Source organism: Alligator sinensis, unplaced genomic scaffold (assembly GCF_000455745.1).
Source record: "Alligator sinensis unplaced genomic scaffold, ASM45574v1 scaffold1498_1, whole genome shotgun sequence".
Taxonomy (NCBI): Eukaryota; Metazoa; Chordata; order Crocodylia; family Alligatoridae; genus Alligator; species Alligator sinensis.
This window is the reverse complement of record NW_005843305.1, coordinates 75724-98378: the sequence shown is the minus strand read 5'-3', so window position 1 is coordinate 98378 and position 22655 is coordinate 75724. Positions and strand designations below refer to the sequence as shown.

Sequence of the window (22655 nt, the reverse complement as noted above, 5' to 3'; positions counted from 1 at the left end):
AGCAGGAGAGAGGAATGAATTCTAATTAACAGAATGAAAGCAGAAAAATCCATTAAAAGAATTACAGCCAGAGACACTACCTGACTAACATAGATATTGCCTACGAGCAGAGAGTGTATCATTGGCTTTTAGCAGGAAGGCTTAGGGTGATAAATAACCATCTCTTTTTCGCTTGCATATGTTGGTACTAGCACAGCTCAGTATTGATTTTATACAGTGGATTCTGCTTTATAGAATTGGTGGTTAATAGAATCAGCCCCTTATTTGAATCAATATGGGAAAAGCAAAACCATTTGTATATTATTACATGTAAAAATCACTTACATTAGATTCACAACTTTTGGTTTTTGGAATCGTTTTATTGGAGAAGCCCGAGGATTTTGCAGTTTTCATAGATTTCATAGATTTCGTAGACATTAGGGCTGGAAGGGACCTCAGAAGATCATCGAGTCCAGCCCCCTGCCCAAAGGGCAGGAAGTCAGCTGGTGTCATAGGATCCCAGCAAGATAAGCATCCAGTTTGCTCTTGAAGGTGTTCAATGGTGTACATTGTAGTTTTGTGAGGAGCCCTCTGCAGGCTGGCAGAGTTCCAGCCTGCAGGGGCCTGGGAGGGAGCTGGAGGAGGGTGGTCAGGCAGAGGTGCCATGTGTATGTATTGTTCGTGCACATGGCCCCAGGCAGCCTGGAGAGCAGCTCCCACAGGTTAGTGCGGGAGGGGGCAAATTGAGCTCCTGCAAGGAGGGAGGGAGTTGGACAGGGCTGGGGCCCCAGCGGGGAGTGGGACAGGGCCATGGGCAGCTCATCTGGGGGCTGGGGGACAGGCTCCCAGCACACAGTAGTTTTGAGAGGCACAACTTCACGCTGCTGCCCTCATTGCCCACCCCACCCCGCACAGATCTGGGGGGCACGGGTTCCCACATGCCCCTCCAGAAGTGCATGCCATGGTGGGGAGCTGGCCCCACCCCCTTGCCCAAGCGTGCAGTGGGCAGTAGCAGGTGGGGAGCTGGGCTCAGCTCCACTGCAGCAGCTGCTGCCTCCTGCTGGCGAAAGGGGACTGTGGACCCAGGTCCCTGGCCCCATAGCTCTGGCAGCTGGGGACCCTCCAGCAGGGCTGGGGCTCAGGGGGGCTGTGGGTGGGGGAGCAAGGGGCACCAGCAGTGGTTTGGCCCTAAAAAAATCTTCCAATTCAATCCTTGCATGTGTCCTTTACCAGTAATTAAGGTGAATCTGCTTGTTGTATACATTTTAGATACAACAGGATGATTCAGAGCATCGCAAGATATTATGAATGTGCTAAGCAGTCTGCCTGGCACTTACAGGGGTAGATATTTTTATTAGAAGTCTTGATATGCATCAGAGCATGGCACAGAAAAAAGAAGGAAAAAACATTTATAGGAGCCAGTTACATTTTAAGGTTCTTATTCTGTTCCCACAAAGTCAATGAAGAAACTTAACTTCAGTAGGAACATGATTTGGGCCTAAGTATCCTTTCAGAGAGAATACTGAATATTTTGTAGTCATTAAAACCAGACCTGCAGACTTCTTATGGAAATGTACAAGCTCAGAGCAAAAAAATTGCTGTTCTTCATCCCAAATTACTGCAGCATTTTAATGAGCGTTTTAAAATATATTTTGTATTGATGTAGCAATTCCCACATGAGGATCTTAGAGTACTTTATAAATATTGAGTGAAGCATCACCATGCACCTGGAGGTCAGAACTGTTACTTCCCATTTTACAGATAAGGAAAACACATTTTCAGAAAATGTAAGGCCTTTCATTTTAGAATTGTCCATGTATCATATTTACTCAAATATAAGACGAGGTTTGCCCTCCATTCAGCATGGGAAGAAAGCCCTTTGTTGTAGCTTTGCGTATCAGCAAACCATCCTATTAAATAAATTTGCTATCATTAAACTGGTGCTAGAAGCAGGATGTGCTTAGTCATGGAAACCAACTATGAAGCTGATTGAATATAGCAGATGCTGAGTATGCCCATAAAACACATGGTCCATATTGGGCAAACACACTAATGGGAACCTACCACAAGGCTAAGTTACATATAGCCCATCTGAATAAATTTAAGTGCCCACAGTACTTAGTCTCCCTCAGCACCAACTCTTTTTCAGTCTTGTGAACCACTACATCAAATACATTTTGACTTCCTCTTCACCCCCACAGCTGAACAGTGCTTTTCTTGCCTTTTCCAGTTATTTCTGTTCTTCATAAGCGTTAAATGTCTTGTAAACATTACCAAGCTTCTGTGTAACTGAGAGGCTCTGTCACCCCCTCTCTCAGCCTGTTCATGTGATTAGTGTGGCTGGGCCGTCTGTGAGGTGGAGACGGACCAGGCAGCCCTGCGCCTCATCTGAAATACATTTTTGGAAGGTCCCAGAATTTATAACAAGAACCCCTGGTTCCAGTTGCAAGTCAAGGGCTCATTAGCACATGGCTCCTTTATGGTGAGTGTCTGGAGTACATGCACAAACCAAGCAGTGCTGGACTTTGGGGTCACCATGGCTTGAAATGCTGTTGACTCTCTTGGGGCCCAGCCCAATGAATTATATGTTAAGTCTTAAGTCTTTTGGCTCTGTATTCATATCATGCCTAGCTTTTACTATGTGTAAGTAGGTACAGAAGTGGTGTTCAGAAGTATATTTATGGAGTACCTGTGCTGAAATTTGCAGCAGTTAGGGTTGGGGGCTAGAGCTAGACCCACAGCAGTCTCCTGTTCCCCTCTGCAGTTTCTGCCCTCCTCTTTATCTCTTCCCTTCCCCCACTGTTACATGCACTCACTTCCACATTGTGCTTGCGGAGGGAACAGAGCCTGAGCAGGGTCTGACAGTAAGGGGGAGGGAGGGAAGGGGCAACAAGGCTGCAGGGGAAAGGAGTTGGGAGGGGCAGAGGGCAAGGGGGCCACCTGACCTCCTTCCAGCCACTATTTTCCTTGCTGTAGCAGTAGGAGGGGGATGAATTCAAGACAAACCTCCAATAATTAGATTCTACACCTGGAAAATTATAGCCAATGTATACATTTTCCATATATAGAATCTAATTATTGGGGCGTCATATATTCTGGGTTATCTTGTATTCAGATAAATACGGTATTTCTTAACTGTTGGATGTGCGGCTGGTCCTGATTTCTAAGGTACTGAACAGTCACAGCTTCTACTAACATCAGATGGAGTTGTCTGCACTGGGCACATCTGGAAATCTAACCTCAAGTTTTTTTTAATTAGGTAGTAGCAGGCACCCCTGAAAATTTTGTGACTTGCCAAAGCCGACAGAGGAAGCTTCTGGCAGAATCAAAAATAGACTATGTATTTTCCAACTGACAGCATCATCTTTTCCCCCAGACCCATAGGGCTTTCTGTCTGGGATCAGCATATTTTTTTTTGCTAATAAAGAATTATTTTGGTAAGCACATTAGAAATGCATTTATCTACAAGTGTTGGTTCTTTTTACCATCATCTAATGTACCATAATCTTCTGTTTTTGGTCTACAGGTGATATATGCCCTGAACACTAAAAATGATGAACATGAGGCCAGCATACAGGCTCTTAAAGAAGCACATGAAGAAGAGATTAAGCACATCCATGCTGAGACAAAGGAAACAGTCCTCCAGTATAAAAGCAAAATAGGAGAAGAACAGGTGCTACGAAAGCGTATTCAGACCCTGGAAGATATGCTGGGGCAACACCAAATGCTAAAGGAAGAAGCCTCAGCAAAATTTATCATGTGCAAGAAACAGCTGAGAACAGAGGGAAAACAGCCTGAGTTGATCAGTTCCCTTTCCAAGGAGATGTTAGATATGAAGACAGACTTTGAAAACAAGCTTCAGCATTTAAACCAGGAGTCTGAGAGCCTAGTAAATGACTGCAAAACATTTGAGAGAGAGAACTTGGATACAAAGGAGAGTTTAGATGAAAAACACCGTGTGGAGATGCAGGTTGTACTTAATGAAATGGAAAACCTCAAGAGTGAGAATCAAAAGATAATTGAAGAATATGCTGAGAAAACCAGTAAATTACAAGCTTTTTATGAGAAAGAAAAAGACACTTTGAAAAAGGCCATGCAGCAATCAGTGGCAGATATACAGAAGCAGTGCCAGCAAAGAGAAATGGAGCAAAGGAAAATCAATGAAGCCCAAGAGGCTGTTTTGTTGCAGCAAGTAAAGAAGCTGGAGGCTGACCTAGAGGCGAAAAGTCAAAAAATAAATGAGCTGAAGAAACATTCCCAGAAGCTGAAGGAGAAGACACAGGTAGAATGTGAGACCCTAGTCTAGTTGCCTATGAAGTAGCACATTGCTAAGTCTTTAAATTTCTGGTTTATAGGATTTTTTTTTAAATATCACCTGGAGTCAAATGCTTTGTAAGCACTAAAGAAGTTTAACAGAATTCAGAAAACAAGGGCTGCCTCCAGATGAGCTCAGCCATGCAGTATATGGCACCACAGACACATCTACGGTGCCACATACTGCATGTTCTCCATGCTTGCAGTGCAGAGGGTTTTTGACCTCTGGATATCCAGGGGTCCAAAAAACCCACAGAGAAAAAAAGTGGAGCGGTGCACACAGGTAAAGTGCATGCTGCTCAAAAGCAGAGCCAGGCCTGCTGAAGTTGCGTTGCTCCTGCTGCCAGCCAGGCTCCGTGCAGCAGAATCGCCACTGCTGCTGCTGCCCCAGGAGGCCCCCAGGATCCTAGGTAAGGCTGCTGGGGCTAGCTCAGTGCTGGCCCTGGCCTCCCCTACTTCTCCTGGGGTAGCTTGTCATGCTCTGGAGCACACGTGGCATGAGCTTTCTTTGGGGACAACTAGCAGTGGCACAAGGTGCACTGCTGCTAGTTGTCCCTGGGGAATTAAACGTCCACACTATGTGTGGATTTGGCCAAGGGGGTGAAACCTAGTGATAGTAAGCTGTAAAGAGAGAGAGAGGGAGAGTTTCACAGACAATTAAGAATCTATGTGGGAAACTTCTGAACAGCAGATTTACCTCCATATAGAAAGGAACTTGTCTGTTAGCTGACTGAGAGTGTAGAGTTGTCTCCTTCTCTCCTGCACCAAAAGAAGATGACAGTAAATAGGCAGTAGTGCTATCAAATATAGATAAGGACCACTCATGAAGGAGAATGGTGGATAGGGGCTATTGCTTTGGCAGTTTTCCACCCTATGGCCATTAGCAGCACATCATCCTGTGTAATTAGAATAGAGAGACCTGCCAACAAAATAGCAAGTTGGAAATCAAGTGTTCTAGGTTGCGTGTTTCTTTAACAATGGCTTTAAATTATATGGCATACTATAAATGATGGAACCTCAAAAATCCCTATATGGTAATAATAGGCCAAATCACCACCTGAATGGGAACAGGTCTCAGAGGGAAGACACCCGTATGCAGAGCTCCTTGCAGAAATTCCATCATATTGTGTGGTTGGGCATGGTGTGCCTCCTGTCAAGGCCCAGAAACCTCACAGGGTGCTGGGGTCTGTGGGAGACCAAGGCAAGTCACCATATGCTCCATTCCTCCAGTGGAGTGCAGTTCTGGACCCTGCTGCTCTCACTCCCGCTCTACCTGACAATACTATGGTGACTGAGCTGTACATCTGTGGGTTTCTCCTTTAAAGGGGATCTCTGCTGAGGAAGGAGCTCTGTGGAAAAGACAAGACCACTTCAGGCTTGTGAATTCATCTCTTTATAAATTTGTCTTCTGCTCTCGTGGAACCACATCCAGCTGACTCTTTCTCCTACCTGTCAAGGTAGAGGTCTAACTATCAAGGTCTGCACCTTGGGTAGCAGCAGTGGCAAGCCCTGGACTGGTTGCATCAGAGGCAGTACCTTGCACCCCCTTAATTAGGTGCCCAGGTCTGTTGCTCCAGTCACCCATCCCTTGTTATGCTGCTGAATTAGGGGGTCTTCCATACCCTCTGGGAAAGCATGAGCCAGGGAGATGGCTGAGCTTTATACCTTGCACTAAGGAGAGATTATCAGACCTCGCTGAAAACAGCAAGGAGCTTAGGCAGGTGATTAAGCAGTTAGCATATCTAGAAAGGGGTATGCCTGGATCCTGGTGGCCAAGAGCAGCTCAGCTGCAATGTCCTGCTTCCATAAACCTTTAACAGGGAGCCAATTGCAAAGAAATGTGGCACAGAGTTTGGCCTTATTTTAAGGAAGGCTAAAAGCCCTAGCCTAGCTTGTGGGTACAAAATAGCAGCCTGGTGAATGTCTTACAGAGAGAGAATTATCAGGGCTATAACATTTAAATACAGATTAAAGAGTTGTATAGTCCAGTGGTACTCAATTTATCCAGCCTTCTGCGCCAGATGATTGATGTGGGACTAGTCCACAGGCCAGATCCGATGCACAGGGTTGGTTTGTAGGCTGAATCCAGCATTGCTGCAAATGTAGGAGCAATTAATGCTGCTACCACTCCCTCACTGCCAAATGTCCAGACCCATGGGGAGCCCTACGAGCCAGACGACATGGCTTTGTGGGCCACAGGTTGAGCACCACTGAGGTTAAATGTGTGTGTAAGTATCTTGGTGAACTGGAAACATCCTGAGTTAGCTAATCTGGAAAAGGTACAATTTCATTTTAAGCAGAAGAACTGCACTTCCTACAACACTGAGCCCCAGCCAGTAGGAATGATGATTAGATGGTGATTATAAATTTAAAAGGTAAAATGAAAAGGTTAGATTTCTCATGCTGATGTTGCATGTGTATCCATTGTACCATGGGTCATGCCTGTTATCATATAAATATCTTACAACTATGAATATTTTATGTATTGCTAGAAACTGATTAAAATGCAAGAAAAAGTTATGTTTCTGGAGTACTATGAATAATTAAAATCCTATAAATTAATAGGGACTTGAAGTACTGAGGCAGTTTCAGCTCTTCAGCAATTAATTTCTGATTTCAACATTAGTTAGATAGGGCTAAAGCTGAAATTACGTCAGGAAGATTTGTTCTGGGGGACAGATCCTCAATGGTATGAATTTGTGTCAGTCCTTTGAAGCTATGAAGTGATGCTGATTTTCACCAGTTGAGAATCTTGCCCTGGCTATTAAAGAGGCCTGAGATTCCAAGGTAAATACACGGGGAGAGAACACAATTTCACAAAATGTAATTTCTATACTTTTTAATGTTGAAAATATTTATTTTCAGATAAAAGCTGCTCCTTCATCAGCTTTTTCTGATGTCACATTTAGTATTTTGGCTTTTCAGAGATATATCAAATATGACAGGCTGGAAAGCAAAAGCATTTCTATAATCTCTCATCATTAGTAAATACTGCCAAGGAAAGCTATTAAAATGCATGGAAAATAAAAAGACTAATGTTTAATCATGATGAATTTTCTATTCCCCCCCTCCCACCAGTGTATGCCAAGTGCTTTAATACCTTTCAGTGAAAACCATCATAATGGTGCAAAATTATTAGTTTTATTTTGGAGACAGCAAGTACATGTGATGACAAACAGAAGCTGGTTTAAATACAGTTTTAAATACAGTCTCTTCAACACAGTATTGAAAAGGTTTCAGAGTTTAACAGAGGTAGAACTAACTAGTTTACTTATAATTAGTTAATTATGAGTGTAAGAAGACTGTTTGTTATTTATATAAGGGTATGAACAACAAATAAGGTGAGTAAACAGGAAGCTGGGCTTTACCACAGGTAACCGCATCTGCCCACTCTAACTCCATGGCAAGTAAGACCTAAACTGAGAAAGCTTTGCCCTCAGTGAAAATGGGATGAATTATTGTGGTTTGGCTTACTGTAAAGTAAGAGCAGACATAAAGGCTTTTTTTTGTTTAAAATACCACAGTACCTCTATGTGGTGTCTCTAGTGGGCGCTATGAGTACCTTACCACCTCCTTTGGTCGGGGTGCCCCCCAGCTCTCCTGCCACGACTTGCTGTTACCTGATGAAGGAGGGGTTCAGTGGTGTTTCTCTTCCCAGGTGACCCGATGATGGGGGTACTCACACCCCATCGGCAGAGCCAACAAGAGAGAAGATGATGGTGACAGTGATGACTGAAAGGAGCGCCCCTCTCACACCACACCCTGCGGTGTTCGGGGCTCCGCCTCCCCTACACCCTGTCCACTCGCCAACCGCTTGGCTGTTTGCCTTGCTGCTCCGCCAATCTCTGTAAGACCCCCTCTTCCTTGTCATCGGGGTCTGGCGTCAGCTTCAGGCAACCGTCAGGTCACCTAGATGTCAGTGCGTCTGGAGCCACAGCCCCTGATCCCCAAGGACTGCTCTCCTTGGTGTTTTGGCGTCCTTTTCTCCCTTCTGAGGGAGAGAGGCGCTCCTTCTAAGCTCTGAGATTGCGGGGCTGGGGGTTGTCTGTCCCCAGCCTGATGTCTGACACTGCCCCGCCCCGCCTTTGTAGCAGAGCAGTGTCTGACAGGCTGCTATTGCCAGCCTCTGGAGCCGCCGGTGCTGCCTGTCTGGCATGCTCCCTGCTGGTTCCCTCTCTCTCTCTCCCCTTTGCCACTGCCAGCTTCTGGCGGGGCTCTTAAACTTCCCATGGCGGTGTCCTCAGCTGCCGCAATTAGCCTGGCACTGCCCCACCTCAGGAGCAGCTGTTTAAAGAGCCGGCATAACGCCGGCTTGTGCGGCTGTGGCTGTGGCTCTGGCTTTGACTCCACTCGTGCTCCTGGCGGTAAGTCTACCAGGGCCTGGGGGGGGTCTGTTTATCCACCCCGGGGGTACCCGGGGCTGCCCCCAGCACCTGTGGTGCCTGTGGGAGCTTCTTGCTGCCATACTCTACCAATCTACAGGTCCTCTGGCCCCTATGGCTCACTTGACAGTCCAAAACACATAATTGTGATTACATCATGCATATTCCCATCACAATATCTGCATCGCACTCCCACATGTCTGCACACTCCCTTGTCCATCACCATCACCCTTGCTTGTCACAATGACACAACCTCACTCCTGACTCCCCCCTTTCCCCTGTTTATTTCCCAGTCCTTTCAGTTATCACTGTCACCATCTTCTCTCTTGTTGGCTCTGCCGCCGTCATTGTCATCATTGTCATCTTCATCGTCACTCTCTTCAGGATTCTCACCCCTGAACAGTCTGTGCCAATCCATCCTCTTCCATATGATTTCCATAATCTCCTCCCTGATGTCTCCTATCACTTTCTAATAGTACCCTTGCATCTTGATTCATTGCATTTTGACACAGGCCTCTAATGAGAGATTTGTGTGCCTGTACATGAGCAAGTTCCTGGTCTTCCACAGGTGTTGGTTGTAGCCATGTTTGTCTAAGGACATAGGCAGACAAGGTTCTTTGGGTAAATGTGATATCTTTTTTTAGAACAACTAAATAGTTGGAAAAATTGTTCTTTGCAGACTTTTGGGCACAAACACCTTTCTTTAGGCATAGGGAGAGTCTGCTTTTGGTGATGGTGTTCTGTTGTGGGGTGTAGTTATTGTGGAAGTGGTGGAGATGTGTTAGGAGATTTTACATTTCTTGTCCCAGCAAATCTTTCTTTTACATTTCTTGTCTGGACCCATTCAGTGTGCTTTGGGTCATAGGAAATTTGCTTCTGGTGCTAAGATAGGCAAGGTTCAGTGCTTGTTTAAAGGCTAGGATGGGTGGTTCTAGGAATATCTCTTTTTAAAAATTGGTCTTCTAGTATGGGTTGCAATTGTTTGAGCATTTTCTGTATAGGTTCTAAGGAAGGATGGTATGTCATAACTAATGGTGTGCAATTTGTGGGGAATCTTCTTTTTGTACTGCAGCAATTCTTCATGTGGTATCCTGGTAGCTCTTTCAAAAGTGTGTTCTATCTCTCTGGAGGAATGTCCTTGTTGAGAGACACCGTACCCCACAACATCCCACAACAGAACCGTCACCATTCCTGGATCTTATACCTGTACCTCCAGAAATGTAATATACCTCATCCAGTGCGCTAAATGCGCTGATGGAAAATATGTAGGAGAAATAAAACAACTTTGTACCAGAATGAATGCACACCAAAAATCTATCGAAGACACAAATACCCAATGACCTGTGGTGCACACTTCTCACAAGACAACCACTCTCTTTCTAATCTCTCAATTCTAATCCTGAAATGGAATCTACAAAACACCTTTTGTAGATGAGCCTACAAACTTCACTTCATAAATCTACTGGATACAAAAAAATCATGGACTAAATATAGACATTGAATTTATGGCACATTATAACCTGTCTTCCGTTCAATAACCCTAGGTAACGTCTACATTTTACCAGCTACATTCTATCACCAGAGCAACATTTTCCTTCCCCCCTCCCCCCCACCTACCTGTCTCTCACCTATTGTCTCCCATGGCCTCTGATCCTCATTGCCACCTGTTTGCATTTTCACAGACCTGCATTTTGCACATTGACTTCTGTTTCATCCAGGAGAACACAAAACAACAGCAGATTCTCCCTCTTCCTGAAGGCTTGGAAAGAACAATTTTTCCAACTATTTAGTTGGTCTGATAAAGATAACACATTTACCCAAAGCACCTTGTCTGCCTATGGTCTTCCACAGGGAATTCCTGAAGCAAGAGATGAATTGGTTGAAGTGGACCATTGGGGTCTCCTGCTGCTTGGACAGGTGCCAAAAAGCGCTGCTTCTCTGGTTAGGATTTTGACCCCTGTCACCATCTTGAGGAGTGTGAACACTTTCCTCCACATCCCTTTGGCATATGAACGGTGCCACAGGTGGTGGTCGACTGTCTTTGCCTCCCACGGGCAGGTTTCTGTGGGGCAGTGTGGTTGGCTTCTTTGCCACTCTGTGTCGCCGCTCTGGGCTACTTGCCAGTCCATGTCTCTGTTTTCCTTCTGCAGGTCCTTGTGCAAGATCATTTTCTATACAGCCTAACTGCTGTCACTGGGGAGAAAGTCCATGGGCAACACCATATCCCTTTTCCTCACCACCTCCTGTATCTTGTGTTTGTTTGCTAGAGTCATCGGGCCTTCTTTCTGTAGTTCATACATGGTGGTCCTTAGGCTTATGCATGGTAGTATGTGCTCTCTGCCACTCCAGATTCAGGGATCTGAACCCGACTCCCTTTTGATCGGCTGAGGGCAAAGACATTACTGAGACATTACAAAGACATTAGCTGATGTGCAGTAAAGTCCTGCCCCTGTTAACATGCTGTCATTTGTTTGTCCATACTCTGTGTTTCCAAGTCCTACGAAAGATGTTAGAGATGACCAACAGAGGTCTGTGGTATGCACTGCATTCAAAAGCTTGTCTAAATCTATCCCAACCATGCAATTAGTCCAAAAAAAATCACTCACAAAAACCCTGCCTCTCACTGGATTATCATGGCTACAACATCATTCCAACTTTATGAAAAATGTCAGTTGGATAACTTTTTTTGAGAGACCAAATCCTAGAGTTCTTACTCATATGCAATTCCCATTGAAGCCAATTAAAATTTTGCCTAAATAAACATTGATGTATTGGAAGTTTGAGACTAAAACCATCCATAGTTCTTTGAATTACTATATGAGGATTAAATTTTGTCTTGTGTATAGGGAGCCTTCACTGAAGTGAGTAGGAGCTGCTCATATGTATTCTGAAGTACCTGTATTATAGGTTATGCTATGAAACCAGGACTGACCAACTTTCAAGAGACTAGGGGCCACACCAGTGGGGGCTGTATGCTCAGCAGCCACACCAGGGAGAACCGTGGGACTCTGCACTGCACATCCCATGGACGCTACTCGGGACTGGATTAACCCTTTAGTGGGCCCTAGGCAAACAAACTTGTGTGCCCCTACTTAATACTGTATATATAATATTACTTTTTTACACTCATTAATTATGATATGTAAAATAAGCACAACTGAGCCCCTTCTTCATTTTGGGCCCTAGGCATGTGCCTAGTTTGCCTATGCATTAATTTGGCCCTGGTGCTACTCCATCATTGCACCAAATGTCTACAACACCCCTGTGGTGCACCAATGTTCCCATGCTTGTGCCCACTGCTACACCAGGCACTCTCCTACTGCACCACATGCCTTCAGCTTCTCCCACCCCTACTGCACCACATGCCTGTGACTCCCCCATCCTGTGCTGTACCATGTGTCCCAGGCTCAACCTCAGCTCTTCATGCTGCTGCAGTGCTTCACCTCCTGGGGCAGGGGCAGAAGTGACAGCTGGCAGAGGGATGGGGAGCCTGAAGTCTTCAGCTGCTATTGCCTCTGTAACAATAGAGATCAGGTTCGAGTAGGAGCTTTGAGGGGGGGGCAGGCTGCAATTTAACCTTTTGTGGCCCTCATGTAGCCATGGATGCCAGTTGCACAGTCCTACTCTGAAACTATTGGCAATGGTCAAAGATTCTCCAGAGCCAGGCTAGGTATGGTTAAGATGTATCAAATCTGTAGCTAGCAGCACACAAGGGAGTTACAGGAATAGCTTTACATCTGGTCATCCCAGCCCAGATGATGAGGTACCCATTTACAACTTGATTGACTGGGAGCCTGGCAGCAGTTGGAGGAGGACTTGAATGACACCTTTGAAGCCATAGCAAGATATGCCACAAAAATACTGTACATTAAAACTCTATTTTTATTATATTAAATATCATAGATTTCATAGATTATAGAGTCAGAAGGGACCCAGTGGATCATCGTGTCCGACTCTCTGCCCCGACAGGAAAGAGGACTGAGGTCAGATGACCCCGGCCAGGTGACTGTCAAGCCTCCTCTTGAAGACCTCCAAGTTAGGTGATAGCACCACTTCTCTTGGAAGCCCATTCCAGACTCTGGCCACCCTTACTGTAAAAAATTTCTTCCTAACGTCTAACCTAAATCTACTCTCCACTAGTTTGCACCCATTATTCCTAGTTACTCTCTAGGGTGCTCTGGTAAACAGTGCATCCCCAATTCCCTGCTGTCCTCCCCTGATAAATTTATAGGTGGCTACAAGGTCACCCCTCAGCTGTCTCTTGTGAGGGCTGAAGAGATCCAGATCTCTCAATCTCTCCTCGTAGGGTCTTTCACGGAGACCACTAATCATGCGAGTGGCCCTCCTCTGAACCCTCTCCAGATCCTCCGTGTCCCTCTTGAAGTGCGGCGCCCAAAACTGGGCACAACTGTGGCCTGACTAATGCTGCATAGAGGAGGAGCATCACCTCCCTCGATCTGTTGGTCATGCATCTGCTAATACACAACAAGGTATGATTGGCTTTGTTGATGGCCTCGTTGCACTGCTGACTCATGTTCATCTTGGAGTCAACTATGACTCCAAGATCTTTCTCAGCCTCTGAGCTGCTGAGGAGGACATCCCCCAACCTGTAGGTGTGCTGGGGATCCCTCTTCCCTAGGTGAAGTACCTTGCATTTGTCTTTGTTGAATTGCATCGTATTGCGTTCTGCCCATTGATCTAACCTGTCCAGGTCAGCCTGTATCTGCTCCTTGCTCTCTGGTGTATTAACTTTGCCCCATAATTTGGTATCATCCGCAAACTTGGAGAGGGTGCTCACCACACCCTTGTCCAAAACGCTGATGAAGATATTAAACAACACCGGACCAAGGACCAAACTCTGTGGGACCCCACTGCCCGCCTCCTTCTAGGCTGAGAATGACCCGTCAACCACAACTCTCTGGGTGTGGTCCCTAAGCCAGTTAGCCACCTGCCTGACTGTGTAGGCGTCCACTCCACAGCCCGTTAGCTTCCCTATGAGACTAGGATGCGAAACTGTGTCAAAGGCCTTCCTAAAATCCAGGTAGATGACATCGGCCTCAGCTCCTGTGTCAACGCAGTGTGTGACCTGGTCATAAAAGGCTATAAGGTTTGTCAGGCAGGATCTACTTGTGAGGAACCATCGTTTCCCCTGCTGGGCCTTCACAAATATGCTCTTTGATTTTTTCCAGTATTTTCCCAGGGATAGAGGTAAGACTGACTGGCTTAAAGTTACCTGGCTCCTCCTTTCTCCCCTTCTTAAAAATGGGCACCATGTTGGCCTTTTTCCAGTCCTCAGGGACCTGTCTGGAGCACCATGAGAGCTCAAACAGCTGTGCCAGCAGCTCAGCAATAACACTGGCCAATTCCTTCAGCACCCGTGGATGGAGGTCATCCTGGCCGGCTGACTTGTACCCACCCAGCCCTTCCAAGTGCTTTTTAACTAAGTCAGCACTAACCTTTGGTGGTCTGGTGCCTTTTGGACATCTGTCTATGCTCAAGGTGGGGGGATGGTCTCGGTCAGTATTAAGGAATACTGAAGCAAAGAGCTCATTGAAGAGCTCTGCCTTTTTCTCTGCGTCAACCACCAACTGACCTGATTTGTCCTGCAGGGGCCCTATGCTACTTTGTGCTTTCTTTTTGCTCGCCATGTATCTGTAGGAGGACTTTATATTGTCCTTAATTGTTGTAGCCAGCCTAAGCTCCAATCTTGCCTTGGCCGGACTGTAAAATTAATGTTTACTTATTATTTAAGTAAAATTCATGTTTACTTATTAACTATTAGTTTAAATGATTGTAAATTTATTACTGTTTATTTATGACTATTTTTAATCTGTATTGCCAATCTATATTTTCTGTCTTTGAATGGCAACTTTGGTGACTGATCACTTTTTAATGGTGGTACCTGTCTTTAGGAGTTAAAAAAAACACCCATAGGCATAACAGAGAAATCACATGTATTTCAGGACTTGGAAATACAGCTCAGGGAATCAAAACAAGAGATTCTGGAGTCAAAGAGTACAATGAAAAAACTGGAGGAAGAACTACCTGTTGCCAAAGATAAGCTAATACTGCAGGAGAATGAAATACTGAGGAAAGCAGGTAAGAAGTTCACTAATGTCTCTCTCAAACATTTCCCCTTTTGAGTCATTCATACTGAAAATTCCACAAATGAAACATGTTTGAAATGTAAATCTTGCTACCACAGAAGGAATGGAAACTATACTGAATGCCCAATGCAGAGCTGCTAATGCAGCAGATGAACTGAAAGACCAGATAGTGCAGTTCCAACAAAAGACTTCCACCAAAGAGAGCCACAGTGGCAAGAAAGACTGTGAAGATACAAAAGTGCCAAACCAGGTATTTGCTCCCCTCTCTTTTATGGCATGAGACTCTAAATTGAAATCAGTGGGAGGTTTTCTTTTGACTTCATTGGGGTTTGGATCAAGCCTGTAGGACTCATTCCTGCAAAACACTGAGTGCTGAGTGCATTGCAGCAAAAGCACTTAAGTACATGCTTTACTGCTTACTTCAAACACATGAGTGGCTCTGGGGACTTCAGTTGAAGGCTGGGTAGATTTGCATCTTATAAACTAACCAAAGTAGATATATAGCACAATTTTTTGTGAAACATGCTGCTAGTTTCTTCAGTTGAAATTGGGCTGAAATGCTGATTAACATAAAAAGGGTAAACAGTTCTATTTTATTTAGAATCTTAACCAAAAGTAGCCTAGCCCAAAAATAAGAGCTATTAGCTATTAATGCTAACTAATCATCCCTATTAGGAACTCCCTTATCACAATGTCCCTGTTAATTAGCCAACCCAAACACAGTTTCTTATCTGTTAGTTCTCTTACTGGATCAATTTACTTGGATGTAGGAAAAAATATACCTGTTATCATAGACATAGCAGGGGGCAAAATAAATTCTTCCTCTTTCCATGGCTGAGGGACTGTCCTTGGGAAGATCTCTAGCTTCAGAAGCAATTTGCAGTGTGAACAGTGTGAAAAGCTTAACTGTAAGAGATGTGTACAGTCCTGGATCAGTCCATTAAAATTAACAAAAGTGAAAACCAAAGTTTTCCCATGGAATTTACCCTGTTGGACAGGGATTCCTTTACAACAGAGACTCCAGGATTTTACCTTGATTTTGTCCAGTTATAAGGCCAATGTGTTTTATAGTCAGAGGACCCTGCAGCTACCATAAAAGACGATATGAAGCAGTGGCAAAAAGAAGAACTTCGCAAAATCAAACGTCAGTCAGATGAGGAGAAAATGCGTTTGAAGGGGCAGCTGGTGAAGGGATTGGAGGACCTTGTGAAAAAACACACACTGGAAATCAAGTCAGTACAAGCTTCCATGGAAGCTGAAAGAAAAACATTGCAGAAGGTAGGTATGTTCTTCAATTAACACATAGTCTGATTCATTTGTATTTAATCTCATTGGTCATGGTAGCATCATTTGAATTATCTTTATTGGAGGCACTTTGAGTTACTGGAGAATGCAAAGATATTATTGCTATGTTTTTAAAACATGAGTTGAGCTGGTGCATCTCTATAAAAAGCTTCACAGACAGGAAGGTGAATTTATCCTTGGTATGTCAACTGAGTACTTAGCAGCACTTAAGCTTGCAAGCCTGAATATGATACTGGGGTGATTAATATAAAATCTGTCCCAAGAAATAATGTATAGTGGTTGTACATTCCACTCTCTGCTTTATGTTTCTATGGATCTCTGCTCTTCAGAGTTCAAATATGTTGACCCAGTACATGCTTATACACTTTATAAATGTAAGGCCCAATCCTGCAAATTCTGAAATTTTTTTTGTAGGGCAACAGAATTTGAGGGCATTTTTAACACCTCATAGATTTAGGTCCAGAGTGCAAGTATTGCTGGTCTGGTGAGACAGTCAAAATTGTGACTAAATAAGTTGAAATAAATAGATTGATGCTAATACATTTTGGAAGCACAGATTGAGATTCAAAATGGTATTGATTAATTGGAGAAATGGTCTGAAATCAATAAAATTAAATTTAGTTAAGACAAGAGCAAAGTGCTACACTTAGGAAGGAAAAATCAAGTGTACTGATACAAAATAGGGGACATATGGCTAGGCAGTAGCATTGCAGAAAAGCATTTGAAAGTTTTAGTAGGTCACAGTACAAATACAGCTCAACAGTGTGATGCTGTTGTAAGAAAGGCAAATATTCTAGGATGTATTAGCAGGAGTGTCGCGTGCAGGACATTAGAGATAATTACTGTGCTTCATTCAGCTGGAGGACAGTGTCCAATTTCAGGCACCATCCTTTAGAAGGATATAGACAAATTGGAGAAATTCTAGGGGACAGAAACAAAACTGATGAGAAGCTTCAAAGCACGGGGATGGACTAGATGACCTCAAGATGTTCTTTTCTGTCCTACATTTCTGTGGTTCAGAATGATCTTTTATAAAAGTAGTGAGTATGACAGCACATCGTTGTATCTCATAAATCAATACCCATGCACTCTCCCAATATTCTTGCAACCTTTTGTTGAGTGACGATGCGACCTAGGGGACAGAGCTGGGTGTGAGCAGACAATTATTTTAAGTGCTCCCACTTATTCTCTCAGGATATGGGACATACAAATTACGGCAGAGTAGAAGGAGGCAGCATCTTATTGTACATCAGCTGCCTTGTGGAAACTGCTTGTGTGCACCCACATAACCTGTGGTAAGTGGAATGTAAAATAAAAGTAATTTACTCCTCCTTCACTGAGGGCTCAGCTACTGTAGGTAGTTTCTACTTATCACAGGTGAGAGCATGCATGTGGGCAGTTACTGTGAAGCAGGTGAAATCCGCACCCTCCTTTACCCTGACGTAAGTTGTTCGTATATCCATCATTTTAGTGACCTTAGACAAGTCACTTCACTCTTTGAGCATGCCTATACTGCCTCTGTGCCATGCAGGAACACCACTCTGGAGCACATACCACCTACTTGGTGCCTGTCCACATGCCTCAAGTCTTGGAAATGAAGCAATGCAGCCACCTTAGAATGTTTGTTTCTTTTTCAATTTTAGGAGCTTCAGCTGCAGTTAGAGGAACTAAGAAAGAAATCTGAGAATGAAATAAAGCAGCTGCAGAGAGAGAAAGAAGCCCTAAGTGGGAAACTTCAAGATTCCTCACTTGAGGTATGCTGGGTATAATTCTACCCTGATGTTAAAAGGAATCTGAATTCTGATAAGAATTCATAATGAGATTCATAATCTTGTCTGTAACTAACGTCCAAGGGAATATGGAATGAACATACCCAGAAATACGAGAAATGGTTGTTTTTAAATGTCTGTAAAGACTTAAAATCCTTTTTGTTTTGGCTGAGATTAATATAGTACTGTATCTTTTATTTTTTGATAGCTGTTTGGTGAGAAATATGACTCAACCAGGACTAGACTGTGACTTGAATTGTGGGCTCCTGGCAGAGGGTAAATAAGAATTAGAACCTTCCTTACACATCTAGATGTGTTTCCCAGATCTTTGCTCCAGGGTCCTGAGAACAGTGGCATAGAGATGCTTTGGTAGATGTGGGACAAAATCTTGAGGCAGGTCCTTTTGAGAGGGGGACCCACTTGCCTTGGTGGATGCTTTGTAGGGAATGACCCTCATGGGATGCAAAAATCTGATGGTAGGGATAAGGAGAGCTGCTTGCTCATTCCTTGAAGCAAAGGGGTCGAGAGAGCAAAGGAACGGAATGGAGAGTAGGGTTTCTGTTCACTGACTAGGGTAGCTGAGCCATCATGGAACAGGCAGTAACATACTGCATTTATAACTTACCAGCACTCCCAGAGTAAGAAAGAAGAAGAAAATTGTGACCTAGAGGTGTATCTATGACACAGTGGGCGCATCTACATGAGAGGCTTAATGCACAGTAGACTAATTCTACTGTGCGTTAGTGCATCACGACAAAAGCTGTGCTAATGCACAGTAGAATTAATCTACTGCACATTAAGCATCATGAAAAGACCATGCACTGGCACTACTGTGCAGTAGCACCAGTTACTGTGCATTTAGTTAATAGTTCATATTAGAGGTACTAAACTTAAGGCACCATAACAACGGCCTATTAATGCATGTGTAGAGGTGCACAGCGGCTCCTGGTTTAGCGTGACTTCTACACATCTCACTCAGGGTTGCACTTAAAGGCACAGTTTAAATGTAATACTTTTTAAATGTAAAATTGTCTAATTATAATAGAGTCAACTGTAAGATAAATGTTTGAGATGCATCAGAACTCTGCTTATTCCTCTGTAGCAGCAGTTATGTATAATCAATGGCTAAATAATATTCATTTTCCAAGTGAGTACATTAGCCAAAATATGAATCCAATGGAGTGTAATGGGTGGAGAAGCTATGACTGTGGATAATTAGTTAAAATAAAAGCAGAATCCCATGGTATAAAAAGTGCTTATTTATCCAGGTAAGTTCTTCAGCTTTAAAAATGCTGACAATTTTGAAGACTGATTTGCATGGCCCTGATATGCATTTTTGCCCTTTCCTAAAGTGTTCCTTTTATGTTGCCCAAATCTCTTAGGAAAATATCACTTGTTTCAAAACCTTCTAAAGAGTACATCTTTTTTTATACTATGCTGTGAAATTTTTACATGTGAATATTTTTAACATTTTTTCTCCTGAGAAGGTTATGAACAAGCTATCAGAGGTCAAAAAAGTCTTTGTTTTCATGACATTACCAATTAAATCAATACAATGGTGAAATGAACTGATGATAATAACTACCATATTTATTTGTTTATCTAAAGGTTCTTATTGCATTTGGTACCTTTTCCAGAATAATCAATGAACTTATAGCCATCAGTTCTGTAGGTTTGTAAAGATAAGCAAATGTTGGTTCAGTGATGGAAGTTTTTGACTTCTTGTTCTTCTCTCCTGGTAATCTAGGTTTCAAGACTGCAAGAATTCATCAGTCAAAATCAGGATATACCCAAATATTCAGAATGTCTTCAAACTTACTCCAGAAAGATTCACAAAGAGCAGGAAGAACTAGATAGCCTACACTGTGAAGATACTGAGATGCAGGTAGCCACTATAATTTTATGTTGAAAATTAAACTTTTCTTTGCTCTGTCTCCTCAATCACCTAATCACTTCTCACCAACTTTTTTCCAGCCAGTGGGCTGGATCAGTGAGGACATTAATGGTAACACATCTACAGCAGGTGAAACAATAGTGCTTCTACAACTGATATTTACATACACATATTTGTAAAAAACACTCCTTGATTTATTATAATTCAGTATACAAAGGCACAGAAATATGGCTAAAGGGCTTTTTGTTTTCTATTGTTCCACATTAGATTTGTATATTTCTATATTAAAAAGTAGTACTGTGGGTTTTTTACTCATTTTCCAGAAACCTAGAACGTAAGTATATACTGAACCTTTTCTAGTTCTTTTAGTTTATCAGTTGCTTCAGTTCATCTCTATATGCCACTGGGTACATCTACACATGCAGTTAATGCACCTGAATTTACTGCATAGTAAATTTGGACTCATTAGACTCCTGTGAGCCCAGGTCAGGAGCAAATTGAGCCCAACAGGAGCAGCCTTATCTAGGGCTGCTGCTGCCCTGCTCTGCCCCCATGCACCAGCCAAGGGGAGCTCCAGCCTCCCCCAGGTGCCAGCCTTAGGTTGGTAGGGGGCACTGGGGATAATTCTGTGCTGGCAGGAGTCTCCAGGGGCAGCCCTAGGCTGGCAGGGGGCAGAGGGGTCAGGACTCTGGTCAAGGGGGGTGGGGGAGCTGTCCCTGGTTCTGGGGGCAGCTCCCAGCCCCATGGTCGGCTGCAACTCATGCTCCTGGGAGGAGTGCATGTGGGTCTGAGCCACCAGCTGTGGAGATGGGGCCCGTGGTGTCTGTAATGTGCCTGTTCTTCCTTCCTGCAGGAGATGTGATTTCCTCCAGGAACTGTGATCACAGTGGCAGTGGAGCCCAGAGCTCTTGGTGTGTGTCCTGCAGCCGAGGGGGAGGCACTGGAGTGCAGGGCAGCAGGGACCATGCAGCAGCCCTAGGACTGGGAACTACCCTCACACTGCTGAGTGGCCGATCCCATCCTCAGCTGGGCTGTTCAGGCCCCTGTTCCTCTGCAGTACTTGGTATAACAGCAGAACCCAGCCAGGCCCATCAGCAGCTGTGCCTGGCTCTGGGACTCCAGTGTAGCAGGGGATCCATTCTCGCATGCCTCTGGGCCTGCCACCCCCTGCGTGGTTACCATGCTGGTGTGCTCAGTGTACCTGCGGAGCTCTTGGCAAGGGGCAGGCAAGCACCGGTGTGCCCAGCCACTACGTCCATATGCCTGTCTGCTCCTTGCTTTCTGTCTGGGAGCATGCAGCTCAGGTCCTATCGGAGGTCTTTGACGGAAGAGAGAATATAACCTGGGTCTCCTGACTCCCAGTCCTCTATTTTAATCAAGAGATCATTGTAATCCTGAGAGCACCTGGAATCTCATTCACCATAGTTCTGTATATCATTTGTGTGTAAGTAACATATATAAATATGTAACACCATTACAAATCTGAATGGGGTGAAAGGAGACACGTGAAATCAGTCTACCAGGGGAAGACAGAAGGAGGAAGAACAATTGTGTGTATTCTGTGCAAGTTACTTGTCTGAACTCTTCATTAGTTGGCACCATTGCCCATGACTGCAGTTCAGCCAACTTCAAATATTGTCCTTTCATGCAGCCATGAATATTCACAGCCAGGAGACCACCACACACTGTATTCACAGTGTTGTGTTTTGCTAAGGGTAAGATTCCCAGCTGGGGACATTGAAATGGCTTGGCCTTGAGCTTCCGCCTCGAAGGTTAGGCAATGTGCTGTTACTAATCCAGTTCTAACCTGGATACAGTTTCAGAGCTAAAAATAGTTTCCTTGGCTACATAAAGCCTGCTTTTGGCTGGAGATCTCAGCTGTGATATTTCACTCTTCCTCTGAATCTCACTTAGCCTCCCTGTCTATAAACTGGGGTTTTAGCAGCTCTGTCTTTCACAGATACTACAGTAATGGGAGCCTTATGATTACCTTAGACACTAGGCTTCTATTTGCATCCATCTAATCCATCCTAAAAAGGCATTGCTAATCCACCCATGCCTTGATATACAGAGAGTTCCACATTTGTAGCAAGAGAATGATACTGTAACTCAAAATCTGCCATATGCAATGGGGAAGATAATTTTGCTTTTAGGAGCTAACCTAAATAGCCCAGTCACGTCACAATGATTAATAGCCTGCTTCAGTTCAAAACAGCCAGATTTGGGGTCAGGATTACACCCCCCCCCCCCTCCCCCCGGGTCACATTGACAAGATACCTGGTTGACTCTTCTTTGGGTTTTTTTTGGTTTTTGTTTTTCTCCCTCTGTACTGCAGGGCCTGATTCTTTTTTAAGATCATCGAGCAAATTTTAACCTCACAAATTCCTACCACTGCAGTGGTAAAACATTGACGTCTCTTTTTTCCCTAGGGTGTTTTATAGCTGTGGTTTGTGAGAGGAATTGGAGTGAACACCTTTATGGACCTTTTGAAAAAATCAATGCCTAGAAGTGCAGGGGACTGACCTTGATAGCTTGGGAAGCCCTTTCCAATCGTACGTTCTACATTCACTTGAATGCTAGAATTAGCTTTAAAAAATCAACCTATTCTTCCATCATTCTGTTATTAGACATTTTTAAGTGCAAGTTAGACAAACATTTGTCTAGGATGGTTTAGTTAGGGATGACCCTGGTTAGACTAAGAGGAGGCAAATGGATGACTAGAGAGTTCCTATATATGGGTGAATAAAGATAAAACCTTTTAGGATTATATAATGTTTTATATGCTCTAATCCATAATCTTCCGTATTGCATTGGACAGTTTATTTCAATCATTATCCTGTTTTTTTAAAGAAGAGAGTGAGAGGCCAAAATGAGCTATTCTTAGGGCAGGTACAAGCTTCCCCTC

General features: G+C 44.0%; 1 protein-coding gene across 2 annotated transcripts in view; it reads left to right on the top strand.

Annotated features, from left to right (window-relative positions):
* FAM184B (family with sequence similarity 184 member B) overlaps nucleotides 1–22655 on the top strand; it is a 92568-nt gene that overhangs the window by 39104 nt on the left and 30809 nt on the right. Inside the window, exons 2-7 of one of the 2 annotated variants that reach the window (XM_025194794.1) lie at nucleotides 3506–4261; nucleotides 14639–14774; nucleotides 14881–15032; nucleotides 15854–16060; nucleotides 17731–17841; nucleotides 19604–19741. In XM_025194794.1, the coding sequence (XP_025050579.1) occupies nucleotides 3506–4261; nucleotides 14639–14774; nucleotides 14881–15032; nucleotides 15854–16060; nucleotides 17731–17841; nucleotides 19604–19741 (1500 nt within the window). The remainder of the gene's footprint in view (nucleotides 1–3505; nucleotides 4262–14638; nucleotides 14775–14880; nucleotides 15033–15853; nucleotides 16061–17730; nucleotides 17842–19603; nucleotides 19742–22655) is intronic. The other variant, XM_025194795.1, reaches the window with a different exon arrangement.